This window comes from Schistocerca piceifrons, chromosome 4 (assembly GCF_021461385.2).
Source record: "Schistocerca piceifrons isolate TAMUIC-IGC-003096 chromosome 4, iqSchPice1.1, whole genome shotgun sequence".
Lineage (NCBI taxonomy): Eukaryota > Metazoa > Arthropoda > Insecta > Orthoptera > Acrididae > Schistocerca > Schistocerca piceifrons.
The window spans coordinates 327,627,672-327,651,292 of NC_060141.1; the positions used below are offsets into that span (position 1 = coordinate 327,627,672).

At 47.6% G+C, this 23,621-nt stretch overlaps 1 protein-coding gene across 1 annotated transcript in view; it reads right to left on the reverse strand.

Moving 5' to 3' along the window:
* Positions 1 to 23,621, reverse strand: part of LOC124796335 (ER degradation-enhancing alpha-mannosidase-like protein 3) — a 228,558-nt gene that overhangs the window by 169,664 nt on the left and 35,273 nt on the right. The window contains exons 4-6 of the mRNA XM_047260471.1: positions 11,151 to 11,190; positions 10,954 to 11,066; positions 1,604 to 1,757 (exon numbers count right to left, since the gene is read on the reverse strand). Of these exons, the coding sequence (XP_047116427.1) occupies positions 1,604 to 1,757; positions 10,954 to 11,066; positions 11,151 to 11,190 (307 nt within the window). The remainder of the gene's footprint in view (positions 1 to 1,603; positions 1,758 to 10,953; positions 11,067 to 11,150; positions 11,191 to 23,621) is intronic.

Genomic DNA, 23,621 nt, shown 5'->3' on the forward strand with positions numbered 1-23,621 from the left:
TGCAAGATGATCACAGAGCGGGTCGCCTGTCTACAGCATGTACAGATACAGACATGGAACATGTTAAGGCAGTTATTGCAAGAAGACCACCATGTAACTGTGCATGCGATCTCAGAAGAACTTAATATGAATCATAATATGTGTTGTAAGATTTTACGTGAAGATAGGGAAAATGGAATCTTAATGCAAAACTTGTCCCTTACACTCTTAACAGATAAACGAAAAGAGGAAACATGAAAATTTCTGCTGAACTACTGGAGAGAGCCAGACGTGGTCCCACATTTCTGTCAATGATGACTGCTGCTGGTGATGAAAGTTGGTGCTACCAGTACGACCTTAACATGAAGCGTCAAAGTGCCGAATGGCAGAGTCCTGGATCACCAACCTCGAAAAAAGTCAAACAACAACCATTGAGGACAAAGACAATGTCGATTGTATTATTTGATAGTAAAGGATTAATTCACCATTAGTATATTCCTCCAGGTCAAACAGTGAACTAAACTCTTTACACGGAAGTCTTGAAACATTTGTGGCAAGCAATTCATTGTCACCACCCCAATTTGTGGCGTTCTCAGGACTGTTCTTAACACATGACAATTCAAGTCCCCATACTGCTTTATCTGTTGGCGAGTAGCTGGCCAGACATTCTGTTATTGCCTTCCCACATCCGCTATATTCGCATGACCTCTTGCCTTGTGATTTTTTTCTTGTTTCTGCGAGTGAAAAGGCGACTGGAAGAAAAGCTTCATCAAGGTATCGCAGGCACCAAACGGGCTGTGGCAAATGAGCTTACAAGCACTGCAGCTGAAAATTTCCCTCCTTCCTTCCAAGACCTCCAGAAATGTTGGCAACTGCATACAGATAGCCAAGGATCCTACTTCGATAGAAGCTAGAATCATTACTTGGTAAATGCATTTTTCTATTTGTTTAGAAAACTTGTGCTGGAACTTTCTGACAAAGGTAATATAAAAGGAAAATATACTAGGAAGGTTTAACTCACTGAGCTGTCCAATACTTATCCTGCAAGTAGTATTGTAGATCCTCAAAAGGCTGAAGAACACTTTCATCAACTGCATAGAAAATTCTGCTGTTCTGTCATTGTCAGCGGTGTCGTATTCTCAGTGGCAGAGCGATCTCTCCCAAAACTACATTGAAAACTAACAGGGATTTGGGATTCAGAGTCCAGATGAAGCAGCAATTAATCAACCATCTAAAATTAGTTTGCCATGGCAATTTGCAGTAACACTATTTGAGGAGGCATTAGCTTTCTGAACTTTGTAATCTCTGGCTTCAAGATGTTAGGAAACTAATTTGTCAGTAATCACATTACAAAGTTGAGTGAGATTTTTAAAACATTTCCATCATATTGTAAGTTGTATCATATCTTACTGTGAGTTAATAATAAAAGTTTGCAGCATCCACGCTCACAGGGATGGTGATTTCTGAAAAATATCTTACAATTTTATAGTCAATATTTCATGCAAATGGATGAAATATCTTTCTTCATTAAAGTACTGACAAACACCTTTAAATTCTCTGTAATTCTGAGGGACTCTAAGCATAATCCATTAAATAAATTAATTTTCATTTAATGAAAACTTACTCTTGCATGAGGAATACCAGTAGTCGTGTTGAATGCTGGTAGGAGTCTGTATCCTAGGTCTCTTGCCATGTTCAACATTTCTCCTCTATACCACTCCATTACACCCATTTTCTGTTGCAGATATTCTGCTAAAATATGTGCTGATAATAGCCCCCTGAAATTCCAATTTCAAGGTACAGTTATTAACAGTATACAATTAGAAGTAGATATTTAAAAGCCTGCTTCAGAATAAATGCAAGAGATAATGAAGTTATGGATAACATTGTGGACAATTAACACAGCTAGTATTCTGCAAGACTCATAAATCCAGTGAAAAGAAAATTTTTCATTATGAGCCAAGATCTCAGGACAAAATTTGTAGTATTATGTCTTGCCATTCAAAACACTTCTCCTTGAAGTTTTATTATTATTATTATTTTTTATTAAGAGTATCGGTAAATAGATACCACTGGATGACTTTATAATAACGGAAGTTTAGTTTCAAAAGAATAAGACAATACAAGAATAGAGATAAATATCTTTCTTACCAGTTAATGCTTTTCCACTATACGAAAAAAAGTTTTTTTTTTTTTTTTTACTAGTTGCTGTGTTTTTTACAATGTGAAACACAACACAAATTAAAATTAAAAAGCAGCTTATCTACAACAGATTTAAATCATACTAAATGAATAGCACAATATGATACTCATAAAAGGGGAATTATACTCTTAAAAGGCATTTTTGTCATGTCTGAGATACCATCACTACACTACCGAAAACGATATGGGGTATGTAAATACTTGGAGGTGGGCGGAGAGAGGGCGGAGGAAGGTGGGGAGAGGGCGGAGGTGGGCGGGGAGAGGGCGGGGAGAGGGCGGAGGTGGGCGGGGAGAGGGCGGGGAGAGGGCGGAGGTGGGCGGGGAGAGGGCGGGGAGAGGGCGGAGGTGGGCGGGGAGAGGGCGGGGAGAGGGCGGAGGTGGGCGGGGAGAGGGCGGGGAGAGGGCGGAGGTGGGCGGGGAGAGGGCGGGGAGAGGGCGGAGGTGGGCGGGGAGAGGGCGGGGAGAGGGCGGAGGTGGGCGGGGAGAGGGCGGAGGTGGGCGGGGAGAGGGCGGGGAGAGGGCGGAGGTGGGCGGGGAGAGGGCGGGGAGAGGGCGGAGGTGGGCGGGGGAGAGGGCGGGGAGAGGGCGGAGGTGGGCGGGGAGAGGGCGGGGAGAGGGCGGAGGTGGGCGGGGAGAGGGCGGGGAGAGGGCGGAGGTGGGCGGGGAGAGGGCGGAGGTGGGCGGGGAGAGGGCGGGGAGAGGGCGGAGGTGGGCGGGGAGAGGGCGGAGGTGGGCGGGGAGAGGGCGGAGGTGGGCGGGGAGAGGGCGGAGGTGGGCGGGGAGAGGGCGGAGGTGGGCGGGGAGAGGGCGGAGGTGGGCGGGGAGAGGGCGGAGGTGGGCGGGGAGAGGGCGGAGGTGGGCGGGGAGAGGGCGGAGGTGGGCGGGGAGAGGGCGGAGGTGGGCGGGGAGAGGGCGGAGGTGGGCGGGGAGAGGGCGGAGGTGGGCGGGGAGAGGGCGGAGGTGGGGTGAGGTGGGGGGAGAGAGGGGGGAGAGAGGGCGGAGGTGGGGGGAGAGAGGGCGGAGGTGGGGTGAGGTGGGGGGAGAGAGGGGGGATAGAGGGGGGAGAGAGGGGGGGAGAGAGGGCGGAGGTGGGGTGAGGTGGGGGGAGAGAGGGGGGAGAGAGGGCGGAGGTGGGGTGAGGTGGGGGGAGAGGGGGGGAGGTGGGGTGAGGTGGGGGAGAGAGGGGGGGAGAGAGGGGGGAGAGAGGGGAAGGTGGGGTGAGGTGGGGGGAGAGAGGGGGAAGAGAGGGGCGGAGGTGGGGGGAGAGAGGGGGAGGGAGGGCGGAGGTGGGGGGAGAGAGGGGGGGAGGGAGGGCGGAGGTGGGGGGAGAGAGGGGGGAGGGAGGGCGGAGGTGGGGGGAGAGAGGGGGGAGGGAGGGCGGAGGTGGGGGGAGGGAGGGCGGAGGTGGGGGGAGAGGGGGGAGAGAGGGCGGAGGTGGGGGGAGAGAGGGGGGGAGAGAGGGCGGAGGTGGGGGGGAGAGAGGGCGGAGGTGGGGTGAGGTGGGGGGAGAGAGGGGGGAGAGAGGGGGAGGTGGGGGGAGAGAGGGCGGAGGGGATAGAGAGAGCGGAGGGGGGAGGGCGGAGGGAATAGAGAGAGCGGAGGGGGGAGGGGGAGGGGGAGTGAGGGGGAGGGGGAGGAAGGGGAGAGGGGAAAGAGGCGGAGGGGGGGAGACGGGGAAGGGGGCGGAGGGGGGCGGGGAGGGGGCGGAGGGGGGAGATGGGGAAGGTGGGGAAGGGGCGGAAGGGGGGGAGGGGGGAGACGGGGGAAGGGGCGGAGGGGGGAGACGGGGGAAGGGGCAGAGGGGGGAGACGGGGGAAGGGGCTGAGGGGGGAGACGGGGGAAGGGGCTGAGGGGGGAGACGGGGGAAGGGGCTGAGGGGGGAGACGGGGAAGGGGCTGAGGGGGGAGGGGGAGAGGGGAAAGGGGGCGGAGGGGGGGAGACGGGGAAGGGCGGAGGGGGAGAGGGGAAAGGGGCGGAGGGGGAGAGGGATTGAGGGGGAGGGGAAGAAAGTGGGGAAGGGGAAAGGGGCGGAGGGGGCAGAGAAGGCGGAGGAGGGAGAGGGGCGAGAGGGTGAGAAGGGGCGAGAGGGCGAGAAGGGGAGAAGGGGCGAGAGGGGGAGAAGGGGCGAGAGGGGGAGAAGGGGCGAGAGGGGGAGAAGGGGCGAGAGGGGGAGAAGGGGCGAGAGGGGGAGAAGGGGCGAGAGGGGGAGAAGGGGCGAGAGGGGGAGAAGAGGGGGAGAAGGGGCGGAGAAGGGGCGAGAGGGGGAGAACGGGCGAGAGGGGGAGAACGGGCGAGAAGGGGCGAGAGCTGGGAGAAGGGGCGAGAGGGGGGAGAAGGGGCGAGAGGGGGGAGAAGGGGCGAGAGGGGGGGCGAGAGGGGGGCGAGAGGGGCGAAAGGGGGAGAAGGGGGCGAGAGGGGGGAGAAGGGGCGAGAGGGGGGAGAAGGGGCGAGAGGGGGAGAAGGGGCAGCGAAGGGGAGGTAAGGGGGCAGCGAAGGGGAGGTAAGGGGGCAGCGAAGGGGAGGTAAGGGGGCAGCGAAGGGGAGGTAAGGGGGCAGCGAAGGGGAGGTAAGGGGGCAGCGAAGGGGAGGTAAGGGGGCAGCGAAGGGGAGGTAAGGGGGCAGCGAAGGGGAGGTAAGGGGGCAGCGAAGGGGAGGTAAGGGGGCAGCGAAGGGGAGGTAAGGGGGCAGCGAAGGGGAGGTAAGGGGGCAGCGAAGGGGAGGTAAGGGGGGCAGCGAAGGGGAGGTAAGGGGGCAGCGAAGGGGAGGTAAGGGGGCAGCGAAGGGGAGGTAAGGGGGCAGCGAAGGGGAGGTAAGGGGGGCAGCGAAGGGGAGGTAAGGGGGCAGCGAAGGGGAGGTAAGGGGGCAGCGAAGGGGAGGTAAGGGGGCAGCGAAGGGGAGGTAAGGGGGCAGCGAAGGGGAGGTAAGGGGGCAGCGAAGGGGAGGTAAGGGGGCAGCGAAGGGGAGGTAAGGGGCAGCGAAGGGGAGGTAAGGGGCAGCGAAGGGGAGGTGAGGGGCAGCGAAGGGGAGGTGAGGGGCAGCGAAGGGGAGGTGAGGGGCAGCGAAGGGGAGGTGAGGGGCAGCGAAGGGGAGGGGCGAGAGAGAGGGGAGGGGGGAGAGAGAGGGGGGAGGGGGCGAGAGAGGGGGAGGGGGGCGAGAGAGGGGGAGGGGGCGAAGAGAGGGGCGGGGGAGAGAGAGGGGAGTGGGAGAGAGAGGGGCGGGGGGAGAGAGAGGGGAGTGGGAGAGAGAGGGGAGTGGGAGAGAGAGGGGAGTGGGAGAGAGAGGGGAGTGGGAGAGAGAGGGGCGGGGGGAGAGAGGGGAGTGGGAGAGAGAGGGGAGTGGGAGAGAGAGGGGAGTGAGAGGGGAGAGAGAGGGGAGTGGGAGAGAGGGGGGAGTGGTAGAGAGGGGGGAGTGGGAGAGAGGGGGGAGTGGGAGAGAGGGGGGAGTGGGAGAGAGGGGGGGAGTGGGAGAGAGGGGGGAGTGGGAGAGAGGGGGGAGTGGGAGAGAGGGGGGAGTGGGAGAGAGAGGGGGAGGGGGAGAGAGAGGGGAGGGGGAGAGAGAGGGGAGGGGGAGAGAGAGGGGAGGGGGAGAGAGAGGGGAGGGGGAGAGAGAGGGGAGGGGGGAGAGGGAGGGGAGGGGGAGAGCGAGGGGAGGGGGAGAGGGAGGGGGAGAGAGTGGGGAGAGGAGGGGGAGAGGAGGGGGAGAGGAGGGGGAGAGGAGGGGGAGAGAGAGGTGAGAGGGAGGGGGAGGTGGAGAGGGAGGGGAGGTGGAGAGGGAGAGGGAGGGGAGGGGGAGAGGGAGGGGAGGGGTAGAGGGAGGGGAGGGGGAGAGGGAGGGGAGGGGGAGAGGGAGGGGAGGAGGATAGGGGGGAGGGGGATAGGGAGGGGAGGGGGAGTGGGAGGGGAGGTTGAGAGGGAGGGGAGGGGGAGAGGGAGGGGAGGGGGAGAGGGAGGGGAGGGGGAGAGGAGGGGGAGAGGGAGAGGAGGGGGAGAGGAGGGGGAGAGGGAGGGGGGAGGGAGGGGGGAGATGGAGGGGAAGGGGAGGGAGAGAGGGAGGGGAGGGTGAGAGGGAGGGGAGGGTGAGAGGGAGGGGAGGGGGAGGGGTGGGGGAGGGTGAGAGGGAGGGGAGGGGGAGGGGAGGGGTGAGAGGGAGGGGAGGGGGAGGGGAGGGGGAGGGGGAGAGGGATGGGGAGTGGGAGGGGTAGGGAGGGGGGAGGGGTTTGGGAGGGGCGGAGTAAAGGGAGGGGGAGGGGGTCGGGAGGTGGAGGGGGTAGGGGTAGATGTAAATTGAAGTGGCTGAAAACTGAAACCTCATGACATAAGTATAATGCTCAATAGACCACAGTGAGAGGCATCTTTGGAACTAGAATGTAACAGAAAGAAATCACATTTGAAAATATCAAAAAATACCTGGCACCCTGCTTGTTACCACCTCTACACTAACATCTCCAATGCCCATGGCCTTCCTGCTTTTAACACTACCTTTCCCAATGACAACTGGCTCCAAACCTATGTCCTCCTCCTTGGTCACCACGACAAACTATATACTCATACACAATTACATTTCCTTTGACGGCATCACCTACAAACAAATCTATGGTAAAGCAATTGGTATCTGCAAGGTACCATCCTGTGCCAACTTATTCACAGACTATCTAGAGGAATCCTTCCCAACCACCTAAAATCCCAAACCTACCTGGCTCAGATTCACTAATGACATCTTTGTGGTCTCGACTGAGGGTGATGACACCTTATCCACTGTCCTGTAGAAGCTCAACACCTCCGTTCCCATTCACTTCACCTGGTCCTCCACATCCCAGCAAGCCACCTTCCACAATGTTGATTCATATCAATGATGGCTACACCAGTACCACATACACATACCACCAACAATACCATCATTTCGACAGCTGCCACCTGTTACATACCATTATGTCCCTTCCATACAAGTTGTTGTATATGTGGTGATGAGCAGCTCCTCTCCAAAATACAGGGTGATTCAAAAAGAACACCACAACTTTAAAAATGTGTATTTAATGAAAGAAACATAATATAACCTTCTGTTATACATCATTACAAAGAGAATTTAAAAAGGTTTTTTTTCACTCAAAAACAAGTTCAGAGATGTTCAACATGGCCCCCCTCCAGACACTCGAGCAATATCAACCCGATACTCCAACTCGTTCCACACTCTCTGTAGCATATCAGGCGTAACAGTTGGGATAGCTGCTGTTATTTCTCGTTTCAAATCATCAATGGTGGCTGGGAGAGGTGGCCAAAACACCATATCCTTAACATACCCCCATAAGAAAAAATCGCAGGGGGTAAGATCAGGGCTTCTTGGAGGCCAGTGATGAAGTGCTCTGTCACGGGCTGCCTGGCGGCCGATCCATCGCCTCGGGTAGTTGACGTTCAGGTAGTTACGGACAGATAAGTGCCAATGTGGTGGCGCTCCATCCTGCTGAAATATGAATTATTGTGCTTCTTGTCTGAGCTGAGGGAACAGCCAATTCTCTAACATCTCCAGATACTGTAGTCCAGTTACAATAGCACCTTCGAAGAAAAAGGGACCAAAAACTTTATTGGCTGAAATGGCACAGAAAACGTTCACCTTAGGCGAGTCACGTTCATACTGAGTTGTTTCCCGCGGATTCTCAGTGCCCCATATACAGACATTGTGACGGTTGACTTTCCGGTTAGTGTGGAAAGTTGCTTCATCACTAAACACAATCTTTGAAACGAAAGATTCATCTGTTTCCATTTGAGCAATGATAAAATCACAGAAATCGATTCTTTTAATCTTATCAGCTGCAGACAGTGCTTGAACCAATTTCAGACGATAAGGTTTCATAACTAACCTTTTTCGTAGGACTCTCCATACAGTTGATTGTGGAATTTGCAGCTCTCTGCTAGCTCTGCGAGTCGATTTTCCTGGGCTGCGAACAAATGCTTGCTGGATGCGTGCTACATTTTCATCACTCGTTCTCGGCCATCCAGAACTTTTCCCTTTGCACAAACACCCATCCTCTGTAAACTGTTTATACCAACGTTTAATACACCACCTATCAGGAGGTTTAACACCATACTTCGTTCGAAATGCACGCTGAACAACTGTCGTCGATTCACTTCTGCCGTACTCAATAACACAAAAAGCTTTCTGTTGAGCGGTCGCCATCTTAGCATCAACTGACGCTGACACCTAGTCAACAGCGCCTCAAGCGAACAAATGTACAACTAAATGAAACTTTATAGCTCCCTTAATTCGCCGACAGATAGTGCTTAGCTCTGCCTTTTGTCGTTGCAGAGTTTTAAATTCCTAAAGTTGTGGTATTCTTTTTGAATCACCCTGTATATATGCCAAGGGTCTCACTGAGCTTGTCGCAGAGCAAAATTACCCTCCTAACATTGTCCAGAAAAGTATCTCCTGTGCCTTTTCCTTCCAGCCACTTACCATCTACCACATACCTGCTGACCAGCCACTAAGGAGAACTGTGATGACTCAGTAGCATCCAGGACTGAAGCAACTGAATCACATTCTCTGAAAGCGTTGCGACTAACTCTCATTGTATCCTGGAATGAGGAATATCCTCCCCACTATACTCCCCACCCCCTCACAGTAGTTTTTTGCTGACCATCAAATCCACACTATACCCTCTTCCATCACTACTGTGTCCATTCTCCAAATGCCTTGCCTCATATCATTGCAAGAGACCTGGGTACAAAACCTGTCCCATACATCATCCCACTACCACCTATCACTGTGCTTTGCATGTGTCTCCTATCCCACTGAAGGCAGGGTTACCTGTGAAAGCAACTATGTGATCTACAAACTAAGCTGCAACCAATACACCATTTTCTAAGTGGGCACAACAACTAATAAGCTGTCTGTGCACATGAATGGCCACAACCAAATTGTGGCCAAGAGACAATTGGACTACCCAGCTGCTGAACATGCTACCCCATACGATGTGTTTCACTTTAATGACTGCTTCAAAGCCTGCATCATACAGATACTTCCCGCCATTCGTACCAACACCAGCTTTTCTGAACTGCACAGGTTGGAACTCTCCTTCAGTCTCATAACCCCCACCCCCCCTCCCTCCAAGGCCTCGGCCTTCACTAGTCCATTTCCTCTACTACTTTTCCCAGTTCTGCTCCCACACCAGCACTACACATGCCTTCTGTCTAACCAACACACCTACTAGTCCTTTCCCCTTCTGTACTACTCTGTCCCCCCCCCCCCCCCCCCCACACACATATCCACCTCCACAGCACACAATCTCCCGACACTGCACCTAGCAGCCTTAGCCTTTCCCAGCACATTTCTGCACACTCCCATGGGAAGCATAGCATCTTCTCGTACCCCTACATTGCTGTCCTAGCTGCACCATGCTCCTCCTTCCCCCAACCAGCCACCCTGGCAGATCATTGCTCATTTAAAGCAATTGCTGTTAGGCTTCTGACTCTGGAGACAGTGGCCCCGTGTGTGTGTGGGTTTTCCATTTCAGAAGAAGAGCTCTGGCTGATAGCTTAAATATTTTAGAAGCCTTTTTCATTGTATCCATGTTCAACTCCATGCCTCCTCTATGTAGTGAACAGCAATCTACCCTCTCCTCACTGTTGACATTTGAAAATGTGATATTTCAAATGAATGATAAAACAACAGACATCTTTACATATGTTTTTGGGTGGGGTCTGCCTTTAGAAAAACACAATTTTGTTTTTTGTCCCAGACGTGTTTCACTGCAGCTGCAGCATCATCAATGGTTTTTTTTTTTATTATGGTTTCTTACAACATGGTGTGGTTTTCTTGCTGTATTACATTTTTATAGTGTCTGTTTTTCTTTACAGTTGTCACATTTTCTTTTTTCTCATCTTATTCAATGTTATTTTCTGCTGGAGAACAGTGACAGCAACAACTCAATACACAGAACTTGACAGTGAAGAAGATGAGAAAAAAGAAAATATGACAAACTGTGAGCAAAAACAGACACTGTAAAAACTTAATACAGCAAGAAGCCATAAAATAAAAAACCCACTGATGATGCTGCAACTGCAGTGAAACATGTCTGGGGCGAAAAACAATATGTAAAAACAAGATATGTATTGTTAAAGCAAACACAGACAACAGAGCTTCAACCTCAAATGAAGACATCTTGTCATCCTTATATGGTAAAACTGCCCTCAAACTGTAGACTGCATTCAAACACCCTTGTGGTTTACTCTGAGCAGTTCAATTGGAGGTGATATGTCCTTGACTCCTCCTGACATTTGAGCTGATTTAACCAGTTACAGAGGGCCTATAGTTTAAACATGAACAACAAATCACATCCAGCTTGTCACATTTCACATATAAAGTTTACGGCTAGAGGCGAACGATGGAGTGAGTAAAGAGAAATATCACAGGGCCAATCGAAGACACAACCCTTGACCTCTGTATTTGTAGTCTGATATTTAACACAGCAGCCACTCAGTTGCATTCCATCTACATACCAACAATCACATCAAAACAATATACTTTGTTTTTTCCAACACTTGAATGTGCAACATATCAACAGAAAAATACTTACTGCAACTACTGTTGGAACATATGCTACTCATGCCATCAGTTTGTAGCTGATACATTGGCATTTAAATGCAAATGTTTCAGATTCCAGTTCTATCTTCATTAACTCATTCATCATTGTATCTGATTTCACGAACTTTAACTAAGATTGAATGAAAGGACACAAATCCAAAAAATGACAAGACTTAATAAATTATATACTTTACTCACCCAAGTACTCTAATATTTGTCTCAAAAACTGATACTATCACATCATTGTCAAATGACACATCCTTTGACACACGCTTCACGGCATATTCAAATTCTTCCAGGTCACCAAGAACCTAGAACACAAATCGCTTTATATAATATTAGTTCAGCTGTGTCCGTTACTGTAATCATCACAGAAGTACCTAACTAATACTTACAACTAAGGTGTCCATTGAATCAACCAGTGTCAAAGAAAAACTGTAACAAAAGCATCATTAAAGTTTAATGTTTTTACAACTGAGTAATACATACACGTAACATTACCAACTGGCTTTGGTTAAAAACGATTCAAATTACAGGTAAAACTCTAAACTAAAATGATGTTACCTAAAATGAAGAAATTTAGTGTTTAATGCTGACATATTAATGGCTAGTAAGTATAGTTCAATAAATACCAAAATCATTTTCCTTAACACACTCTAAGAACCAAATCTGTTTTCTATAATACACATGGCAATTGAGGGTGAAACCCCCACATGAAAAAAATAGCAGTGCAAACCACATTTTCAAAAGTACTCGCCTCTTCTTGGTGAGGCCCAAAGGAAGGATGTGGGAAGAAAGATGAAAGACTAAATGGAAGAAAAGGAAGATTAGAGTTTAACATATTGTTGACAGTGGGTACCGCCATTTGCCTTAATTAATTTAGGGAAAACTGAACCTGGAAGGCTAGAAATGAGTTTGAACTCTGTCCTTTTCAAATGTGAGCCTAATATCTTAACTAATACATGAACATAGTTGGTACGTGCTTTTTTTTAAAATAAAAAAGGTGGGCAAAATATCATTCTGAATACTGAGTCAGCAAAGATCCACAGTAAATGATGTTCTCCTGAATCAGCCTTTCCTTTCTGTCTGTTACTGAGAAGGAATAAACCATTAGTTTTCGAAATAACATCTTTCATGGACAACTATTTAAGTAATGCAATGTTTTGTTAACTAAGTAATGTTGCTCGTGCAAAATAAATATCACAAGCCAGTTATTGTTGATTTAATACAACAGCAAAAAACACCTAATCATCATTTTTCGCTGAACAGTTAATATTACATAATCTGAAACTTCCTGGCACACTAAAACAGTGTGCCATCTCAAAACTTCAGAGACCTTTCTTTTCACCTGGTCCCATGTTTAAGCCCCAGTCCAGTACAGAGTTTTAATGTGCCAGGAAGTTTCAAATCAGTGGACACTACAAAGCAGAGAGAAAATTCATTCTGGGATTAAGTAATCTGACTACGCTAAATAAATATTGACAAATTGGAGAAGTGTAAAAACTGCAGCAAAGTATTGCAAAGGGGTCAGAAGTCTGATGACTGCCTATTGTTTTTCCCCATGTTGGATACTTTGAAGTGAAATGCTTGGAAGGATGTGGTTCTGGGCATTGGTGCTCCAGCTGTTGAGTTTATCACTCCATGATATGGAGAAGGAGCTGTATTCCTTAAAACAAAGATGATTAGTCAGTAGCACAGGAAGAATTAGAACAGCTGAAAGCTGCAGTTGGAGGCATAAGTTTCCGAACAGTGTAAAGGACAGGACGGTGATCAAACTTGTTAAATCAGGCAAGGGATTTAACAGATACTGCAAGTCTGCTAGCTTTAATCTAGATGTCTTCATTCCTATGGAGATTGTAGACAAAAGTGTGAAGACACTGAGTTCAGGAAGAATTTGACAAAATAGGGGAAAAATTCAAGTATTAACAATAGTAATAAACACTTTAAACAACAAAGAGTGTCCTCCTGCAAATAACCACAGAACAACCTGGATAGAGAATAATGTGTAACTACTATTTTAAGCCAAGTTTACAGCACAGCAATGCCATGTGTGATTTAGGTTCTTTGGCAAATTACCTTCATAAGGAAGGTGATGCAGTGATTACTAGGGTGCCAGAAACAGTTTGGCCTGTAGCCCAACTATTCGATTGAGGCTGACAGCCATATAGCTTCCCTTGGATGATTTGTTTTATCAAGCACGTAAATGTAGTGCTTCAAAAGTCACTGAACAGGATAGGGCTATCTCACATGGGTGTGACTCAAGCATTGCACCACACACAGGATGGTCTAAATTTGAATGCTTCTACAAGTAGTTATGACCACCTAATTTCCAAAAACATTAAGTGTAAATAAAGCACTGGCTGCCCAGTCCCTGTGGTTTCCAACATTTTCACCCTTTTTTGGGTAAATGTCTTGGGAAGCCAGAGTTTCTGAATAACTACATATAAAGTTACAACACTTAGGATAGAAACAAAAGAAAACTGGGAACTTGGAATGCACAAAGGTTAAAAATCAAATTACCTTTTTTTTTCAAATATAAGAAAAAAATCTGAAGGTATTTTCATAGATGTCTTAGGGTTACCAGATCACAACATGGAAGTTCAGAAATTTAAGAGCTGCACTTACATGATTGTATGTTAACACTGAATTACTTACTTGGTTGTGTGAGAGTTAAGGGATCAAACTACGTGGTCAACAGTCCCTTGTACAAAAGAAGTCCATGGAGGACAAGACTGCTTACCCAAAGTAAAAATAAAAGCCATCTAAGCGTGTTACAATGCCGTATGAAAATAACAGGACAGAGACATCTGGAACATTGACAATGCCAAGAATTGAAAGTAATATTAGGAAATGTAAAAAGATATGTAAAATTGGACCAGCATGTTGACCAGCAGCAGATGAGGATGACTTGGGGTTCACCTATGGAGAGAGGATGGGCCCACATGTTGCCAAGTTTGTTTCGACTATGCTGCAGAAGTTCCACTGGAAAGCCCTTACACATCCTCCACACATTCCTAATCTCTTCCCATGCAATTTCGATATTTTCGGAGTCCTGAAGGAAGACATTCATGGCCGCCAATTTGCGTCAGACAAAAAGGTGCACACGGTTCTGTAAGCAACTGCAAAAACCTTTTCCATGGCACTGATGATCTTGTCTCACAGTGGGATAAATGTATTACCAGAAATTGGGATTATTTTCAAAATAAGAAATAATTCACTTACTTTTTTCCATCTGTTCATTTTCATTCAACTTAAACATATACTAATGACCTCTAATTATAGACTTATCTCTATTCTTCCCATGTTCTCAAAAACTATTGAGAAAGCAGCCTATTACAGAATATCTGAACCACTTTCTGACACCAACCTTTTGCAGTGTCGGGTGAAGCTGACACTGAGGCTGCAATCAGTTTCGTGCACGCAGCTGCTACAAGCATAATGCAACAGCTATTCCAAGCCAGAAGCATGGAAAGAAGTGATTCAGTCACATACAGCATTGCTGCAGCTAAGAGGGAATGCGATCTGTATAGCACTGATGACAAAACTTAAGTCATCAGATTGCAAGGATGAAAACGTAGAACCAAGTCAGAAAACTTTGTAAAAATCAGAGATACTGTTTACTGTAAACAGAATAACATAAAGAAATATGTAAATTCTTGAATAAAAGCTGCAAGTGAAGGTGAAAGAAACACTTCCTCCTTCAGAAATCTGTAGCCAACTGGAATCTTTGCAGCATCAAATACAGAATCGGCAGACCTGGTCACCACATGTGAATACAAGGTTGAACTGTTAAATAAATAAGTAAAGTTTGATCCAAAAAAGAAAGAGGGAAGTCTGCATCCACTGAACTTTATTGAGAATTGTGGAAGAACTTAATCAGTGACTATGTGCAATCAGGAAAAAAATCAACACAGAGGTTGATATCCTGGCCAGTAAAACAGTACATTAGGATTAAACTGAGACATACTGAATATGACTTTTTCAGAATTTATAAAACAGATTTGTAGAAGAATTATGAACAGAACAGAAACAAGACAGCTTGTAATGAGAATATATCATCTAGTTAGCATCAGATTTTCAAGGAAAGGATTTCACAACAGAATATTGTGATAACTGGTTCCTTAAATTAGAATTCTGAATCTGAAATTGTGTGGGCATTGTGGAAGAAGCTGCCCGATGATTCAAAATTATACATCAGTGGTAAATTTGGGTTCTGTACAGGGTTCTCTAAAGAGAAAATTATATATGATTTAATAAACTCAGTTCTGGTAGAATTAAAGAAGACTAATTAAACTTACGGCATTTTCGTAACCTTGCCAAGGCCTTTGACTAAGTAGATGGTAAAATTCTATTGCATCAGTTAAAATCTTATGACATTTAAGGCTTTCCCTTTCCAGAGGTGTCACCATATCTCAAAAACAGAAAACCGAAGGTCACAATAATAAAATATATTACAACAATAAAACAAAATTTGGAGCATGGAAACAGAAAGAATGGATAGTAATGTTATGGTTGAAATACCTTCCTTGTCCACGTAAGCTTTCTAACACATAATAAGGAAATGGGGTTCTGTCTTTAACGACTACAGTTTTTCTTGTTTTACTACCCATACATGTTTCAGAACGTTTCTCCATATTCAGTGAGTTTTATTTAATTATCTGTTGAACAACACCCAAAGAATTTATGCATTATGATACTTACCAATTGGTAAGTATTCATTCATCACATCTTTTCCTTCTACTACAGTTTTTTGAATAAGGTAATTCTCCTCTACTGTAAGTCTGCGTGGAGGGCTACTGCTGCATTTACAAATTTTTAAGTCTGTGTTTTTCTCTGTAGGTTTACATTTCTTGTCCAAGAGATGATGTGCAAATGTGGAATGACTGTTGGTACTCATAAGTGGCTTTCTGTATTCAGTGTACCTGATGTTAAAATTTCTGCTTGTTTGTCCAACATAAATTGAGTTGCAGTCTTAACACGTGAGTTAGTAGATCGCAGATGTGCTCTGTTTATCTGTGATTGTGTTAGTTGCCCCAGGTTTCTTTGGTATAGACTTGTTTGTTCTGCAGGCAATTTTCAACCCATGTTTTTTAAATATATTGTCTATTCTGTGAGCTGCTTTGTTACTGTAGGTGAATGTGTGCCATTTGTTTGTTTTTTCTTTTTTTTCTTTTTTGTGGATGTTCCTTTTTCAGATGTGCTACGTATGTTTGCATTACACGAGTTTATGTTCTGTGTACCTGTAGCCTGTGTTTATGTATTGTTGTTGATCTATTTGCTGCTGTGGGTTGGGTGTATTTTTCATTTTAATTTTAATTTTCTGGTTCAGTTTGTTTATCATGTTTCAAAAAACAGTGCTGTAACATAAAAAACGCTAGTCAAAGAATGAAACAGTTAGCTCTGTTTACAAATCAACATAATATAATGAAAGCAGAGCCATAAAAAAAATCAATAATACCATATTAGGTCTAAAATTTGAAAGTTTACATCACGAAACATTGACAAATGCTTATTAGTTGCAGATTACATACCCTAAAGCAATAGTTACAGCTGTGTTGCAAACAGCAGACTGACTTGTGAACACCGAAGTATAATAATAAGTTATATACTTATTTTTCACATTAATATTTTTGTCAGTACTTTCAGTAATGTAAATAAGATACCTCAAAAACTGGTAAATATCACAATGCGTAAATTATTTGTATTTTGTTCAACACATAATAAAATAAAACCCTATGAGATAGAGAACCTCCTCTGAAACATGTATGGTATGTGTAGTAGCCACCAGAAAGATGGCGGGAGGCGCACATTGGCACGGTGCGTCATGGACGGTAGTTGCCGCAAGTAGAGTCCCATCCACCAGAGGGCACGCGAGAATTCAGACGCGACCTCTGCCGGCATAACAACAACAACAACAACAACAACAACAACAACTCCGGCAGCACGGGCCGTGCCCAGTCAGTCAAGATCGGGCATGCCTAGGACACAGTCCCGGTCTACGCTAAGTGCAGTGCGACGTAAACGTGAACAGTGTTACTACACAATTGGCAACGAGTAGGGTCGTTCGTTCGCGTGTTGCGTCGTCGTTGCGGTTTCGCAGATTATCCACGGCATGGAGGATTTGGTGCGAGTTTTGGTTACGCAGCAGACGGAACTCATGGCCACCATGAAACAAGTGCTTCCGGCGTTGCTCTCCACGCCGTCTGCTCCGGCGCCATTCCCTCCTCCCTTTCCCTCGTATGACGAGACAGCGGAGGATTGGGACGCATATGAACATCGCCTTCAGCAGCATTTCCAGGCGTTTCATTTTCCGATGCGGAGGTATGTCATACTCTCTTCTTGTCTTGGATATCTCCCTCGCTGTATCAAGTTTTGCGGCAGCTAGCGCCGTTGCAGGAACCCTCGTCCTTGTCTTTTGACGCATTGTGTTCATTGCTGTCTTCATATTATTGCCGCCGCACGCATGTTGTGGCGGCTAGGGTCGAGTTCTATCAATGCAAGAAACAGCCCCATCAGTCTTACCGGGCGTGGGCCGCTACCCTGCACGGTCTTAGTCGCAAGTGTCATTTTGTCACGGAGCAGTCGCGAGAGTCGTACGCCCACGTTATGGTACGCGACGTCATTGTTCGTTCGGCCCCTGATAGGGAGGTCCGGCAACGGGCCCTGCAGTTAGAAAACCCTTCCCTCGAGGAAGTCCTGTCCATTGCTCAATCGTATGAAGTCTCTCACGCAGCAGGTCAACAGCTGGAAGCGTGGTGCGACGTCGCGGAGGTTCAGGGCAGCGCGGCCGCGTCCACTGTGTCGGGGGTGGACGACGTGCGAGCGGTTCAATCCGGCCGTTACGGCCGCTCCCGCACGGCGCGTAAACAGAATTCCGGCCGCCGGCCCCTGTTGCCGTCCTGTGCGTCGTGCTATATACATCATAATCGATCAGAGTGCCCCCAGCATTGGGCCGTTTGTGGCAAATGTAATAGAAAAGGTCACATTGCTAAAGTTTGCCGCTCAGCCTCAAAAGAATCGAAGGAAGCAGGTATAGAGGACATAGACGTTGACATTCAGGAAGTTTCATCGGGCCAGGCTCCCGCCGCATCGGCACGCAAACTCTTTATCGAGGTGTCGGTTCGGTCGCGCCGGTTACAACTGCAAGTCGATACGGGCGCGGCAGTTTCGTTGTTGAATGTACAAACTTATTCCGACCTTGGATCGCCCCCGTTGGCGCCAGTTTACCGGCGTCTACGCGGTTATGGTAAACAGTTCATTCCCCTACTGGGTCAATTCACTGCCGACGTGACTTACAAATCAGTCATTCGGCCTATTACTTTTATTGTTGTCAGTGATGCGAGCTCAGCTAACCTTTTTGGCCTGGATGCCTTTCAAGCTTTCGGTTTTTCTATCACTGACACCATCCAGTTGGTCTCCGAAGACGTTCCCTATCAATCTTTGGAATCTTTGATCTCCGACTTTCCAGATATTTTTGTGGAGGGCCTAGGGCGTGTTTCAGATTTTGAAGCTCACTTAACATTGAAGGCGTCGGCTCGCCCGCGTTTTCTACGCGCGAGGCAGATCCCCTTGGCTCTCCGCCCTCAGGTAAAGGAAGAGCTAGACCAGCTGACAGCCCTAGGGGTCGTTCTTCCCATTTCTTCCAGTGAGTGGGCTTCGCCCCTCGTTATTGTCAGGAAGCCCTCGGGAAAATTACGTCTTTGTGGCGATTTCAAGGCCACCATTAATTCCCAATTGGTGGTGGACACCTATCCTTTGCCTCGTGCTGATGAATTGTTCTCATCCGTGGTGGGAGGCCAATATTTTTCGAAAATCGATCTGTCGGAGGCTTATCATCAGATACCACTTGATGAGGACTCCAAATGGTTGGCGGTCGTCAACACCCCGTTTGGCCTTTACCAATACCAGCGGTTGGCCTTTGGAATATCCAGTGCCCCGGCGATATTCCAGCGTTATCTTGAGCATGTCATGTCGACAATTCCTCATTGTATTAATTACCTGGATGACATAATTGTCACAGGCCGCAGCACGAAGGAACACTTGCACAACCTTCGCACCCTCTTTCTCAAATTCAGGTCTGTGGGCTTGCGTTGCAACCTGCATAAGTCAACCTTCTTTCAACCATCCATTGAGTATGTGGGCTACACCATCTCTCGGCACGGTATCCAGCCACTAGGAAGTTTGGTCCAAGGTATTGTCAACCTTCCTCGGCTCGCTTCGCTGAAAGAGTTACAAGCTTTTTTAGGCAAGATAGCCTATTACCACCGGTTCATTCCCAGGGCTTCCACTATAGCCCACCCCCTGTACTGCCTTCTGCGCAAGGGTGTTCCTTTTGATTGGTCGCCTGCATGCGAGTGAGCGTTCACCTCGTTGAAGGGCCTCCTCACGTCCGCCCCTTGTTTGGCTACTTTTGATCCCCGTAAGCCATTGGTCCTGGCTACAGACGCTTCGCAGTATGGGGTGGGGGCGGTCCTGGCCCATCGCAACGCAGATGGTTCCGAGCAACCACTGGCGTTTGCGTCTAAAACGCTTAGTCCCGCGCAGGCCCATTACTCCCAGGTGGAAAAAGAGGCTTTGGCCATTGTCTATGCTGTTACCAAGTTTCACCCTTTCTTGTATGGCACGAAGTTTCAGTTAATCACTGACCATAAGCTGTTAATATTGATATTTGGCCCCGCCTCTCAGATTCCGGATAGGGCGGCCCACAGACTACAGCGCTGGGCCTTGTTCCTCTCTAAGTACCATTATGACATTCATTTTCACCCTACAGGACAGCATGCCAACGCCGACGCTCTTTCCCGTCTTCCGGTGGGCCCGGATCCTACATTCGATCGAGAGGAGATTGTGTGTTTTCATTTGGATGTGACGTCCCGCCAAGCGGTTGATGGCTTCCCGATCACTAGATCTCGAGTCGCCAGGGAAACGGCAGCTGACCCGGTTCTCCGGCTAGTAGTTCGCCTCATTCAGCAGGGGTGGTCATCCCGCCCTCCGGGCCGGGCCTCGGACCCTCTTCGTAATTATTTTCTTCTACGGGACCGCCTCTCGGTCTTGGAAGGCGTTCTCCTTCTGGCTACCGATGATACAGCTCCTCGCGTGGTTGTTCCTGCAAGTTTACGATGGGAGGTCCTCACATTATTACATGCGGGGCACTGGGGTGTTTCCCGTACTAAAACCTTGGCTCGCAGACATGTGTACTGGCCCGGTATTGACAGAGAACTTGAGCACTTGGTGGCCGCCTGTTCCCAGTGTGCGAGCCAACAAGCATCTCCCAGGGCGGCATTCTCTTCATGGCCACCGGCAACCCAAGCATGGGAACGTGTTCACATCGATTTTGCGGGCCCGTTTCTCAACGGTTTTTGGCTCATTGTCATTGATGCTTATTCCCGATTCCCATATGTGGTTCGCTGCTCCTCAACCACTTCCGAAGTTGCAATCCAGGCACTAGCAAAAATCTTTTCTGTGGAAGGTCTGCCAATCACCCTGGTCTCAGACAATGGACCGCAGTTTATTTCGCAGACCTTCCAGGATTTTTGTAGGCGCTTCAGTATTCGGCACGTTTGCTCTCCCCCCTTCCATCCACAATCGAATGGGGAAGCCGAGTGCATGGTGCACACATTTAAGACGCAGATGAAAAAGTATGTGCACGAATTTCCTGCGGAGGAAGCATTGACGTTTTTCTTGACGGCATACCGGACCACACCAATGGGAGACCACAGCCCCGCAGAGCTCCTCCATGGGCGTCAACCTAGGACTCTGCTGCACCTCCTCCGGCCTGGTCCTCGCCAGTCTTCACAACACGGAGTACCTGGTTTTCCACTGGGTATGTCGGTCTGGGCCCGTGGGTTGGCTACCAGCGGTGGTCCTGTGCCGAAATGGCCACCGGCTCTATACCTTGCAGGCGGGGGACCGGGTGGTACATCTTCACCAAAATCAGCTCCGTCCACGTTCGGGCACCCACCCTCCGCCCTCTCGGACACCGGCTTCCCCATTGCCGGCACCTGTGTTGGTTTCGCAGGGGACGTTGCCTCCTCTCCCCGCTGTGCCTCTGCCGCACTGCGATGGTTCTCAGCCTTGGCAGCCTCCAGTAGCTCCAGCACCGGCATCGCCATCGTTCGAGATGCCCCAGTGAGAGCCGGCTCCCCTAGCGGGCCCGGTTTCTCAGGAGGTTTGTTCACCTGTGGTCGTCCCTTCCCCTTCGTCCCCGTCACTGGGTCTTGCCCCTCCCGGCGTGGAACAGGATCCGGAGTTCAACAGCTTGTCGCCCGTTCTGTCCCGGGCTCCGGTTGTGGGACGACGGGGGCCTCTTCGTGTGGGTCACTTTCCGCCGTATTCGAAGGTTCCAGCTCTAGGGTTGGCAGATCCCCTCGACTCCGGCCATCCAATGGATGTGGAGGTCATCGCTCCTGCCCGTCGCTCCACCTTCCGATGCAGTGGATCACAGTGGCTTCACCCCCCGAAGGAGGAGGAGGAGTGTAGTAGCCACCAGAAAGATCGCGGGAGGCGCACATTGGCACGGCGCATCATGGACGGTAGTTGCCACAAGTAGAGTCCCGTCCACCAGAGGGCACGCGAGAATTCAGACGCGACCTCTGCTGGCATAACAACAACAACAACAACAACAACTCCGGCAGCACGGGCCGTGCCCAGTCAGTCAAGATCGGGCATGCCTAGGACACAGTCCCGGTCTACACTAAGTGTAGTGCGACGTAAACGTGAACAGTGTTACTACAGTATGTAAAACAAGAAAAATTGTGTTTGCTCAAGGCGGAACTACATTTCTTTATTATATACTGGGAAGCAAATATGGTCACGGAAATTTCTTTGAACAGAAAGTGATAATCTCGGTGCCATTCAACAAAAATTTTCTCTCACATAAAGTAACACTTAAGTATGTACACATCACTGTAAACAGTATATCACCTGCAGTACAACATGCCAAGTACAAAGCAAACATGGGTTGGCTGAAACAGGAAATTAAATACCGGCATTCCAAGAAGGATATGTTCACCCTTGAATTGTTCTAAACTCATCCTGAACCAGCAAATCATAAAAACCTCAGAAATATTTATCAACATCATGAATAGAGTCAAATATAATGCGTAAGTTCTAATGGAAAGAAAGTGGGGAAAACAACAACAACAACAACAACAACTGCACACACTTACAGAAAGTTAACGCACTAGTTAATATTAGAAACAACAGGCAAACAAACCACACATTCCATAGACGACTGACCAACCTAACTAACATACAATTCACAAAACAAGAATTAAACCTACTAGGAGGAGGACCTAAATCCAGTGTCAACACACAGGCTACACATATGACAATAGAGAACCTAATAACAAAAAGTGAAACAAAATCAAACAGGAGAGGAATGCGAACTTTATTTTCAATGCAGGGCTAACAAGAGAGCTAACAGCAGAGGAAATCAGATGCACAATAAAGGAAAAGAAAAATAAAGTACTGACAGGAACAAAAAAATGAGGAAGAAAAAACATCTAGAAAAATAATAACAAAACTTAGAAGCAACAGAGTTCTCATCACAAAAATCAGACAAGAGCAAAGCCATGAAAATAATAAAGCAAAAGAAGTACAAAAATAAAACCCTAAAGTGTAGAGAATGGAACAACATAATAAAACTAATCAGCAACCCAACAAAAAGATACCAGGGAGAGTCACAGTGCCTTCTAAAAAAACATCTCACACATATTCACAAAACAGAAAGAAAAATGGCTAAAACAAAAAAACACGACAGCACCCACACTAAACAGACTACCAAAGATCCATAAACAGGAAATACAAATACGCCTACTCATAAATTACAGAGGTGCACCCTTACATCAGCTAGCCAAAGAAAAACACACATACTTACAGAAACATAATATATACACAAACAACAGAAGTATATGCAACTGAAGAGCTTATAGAACAGATCAGACACATCAACATACGTAGCAACAACAGCCAAACTCACATTATCTGGCATCATATCCATGCACACTAATAGTCCCATGACAGAAACCACAGACATCATCAAACACAAATTAGAACGTAAAAAGACATTCCCAAACAGCACATAAAAGAAATAACAAGCATTCTATAATTAATCACAAAACAATTTCACATTTGACAACCCCTTCTACTCACAACAGGATCGACTCCCCATTGGATTACCAATCAGTGGAATCCTAGCCAACATCTTCCTAAATCACACTGAAATCAAATTATTTGAACCATACTGAAACCCAAACAAAACAGAATAATATACTGGTGTTGCTATGTAGATGACAACATATGCCCTCTAGCGAAACACTCGACAGTACACAACGAAACCACAATGATATATATACACAGTTAACCCATACACAAAATTCACCTTAGAATCAGGAAAGAACATTTCTTAGGCATCCCAATACATAGATACAATAACCAACACCAATTTTCCATATTCAGAAAATCCAAAAGAAACAGCACAACCACACCAACTTTCAAACCATCCCATTATCAACAAGAAAGCTGGAGTCCGACACATGCTACACATTGAATAAAACTCCCCTCAATGAAAACAACTACAAACATGAGCTACAAATCATCAAAAAAATAGCAATTGAAAATGGATAAAAAAACTTGATAGACAAACTAAATAAAAAAAATTAAAACAAAATTGAAGCAAGCACTCAACACGCAGCAGAAAACAGAGCAACACCGGTATACATCCACAGGCATGCAGAATACGAAAACACGCACACACACACACACACACACACACGCACACACACACACACACACACACACACAGCTGAAAAAAAAAACATCCACAAAAAATGGCACACACTAACTACAACAAAGCATCTCAGAGAATA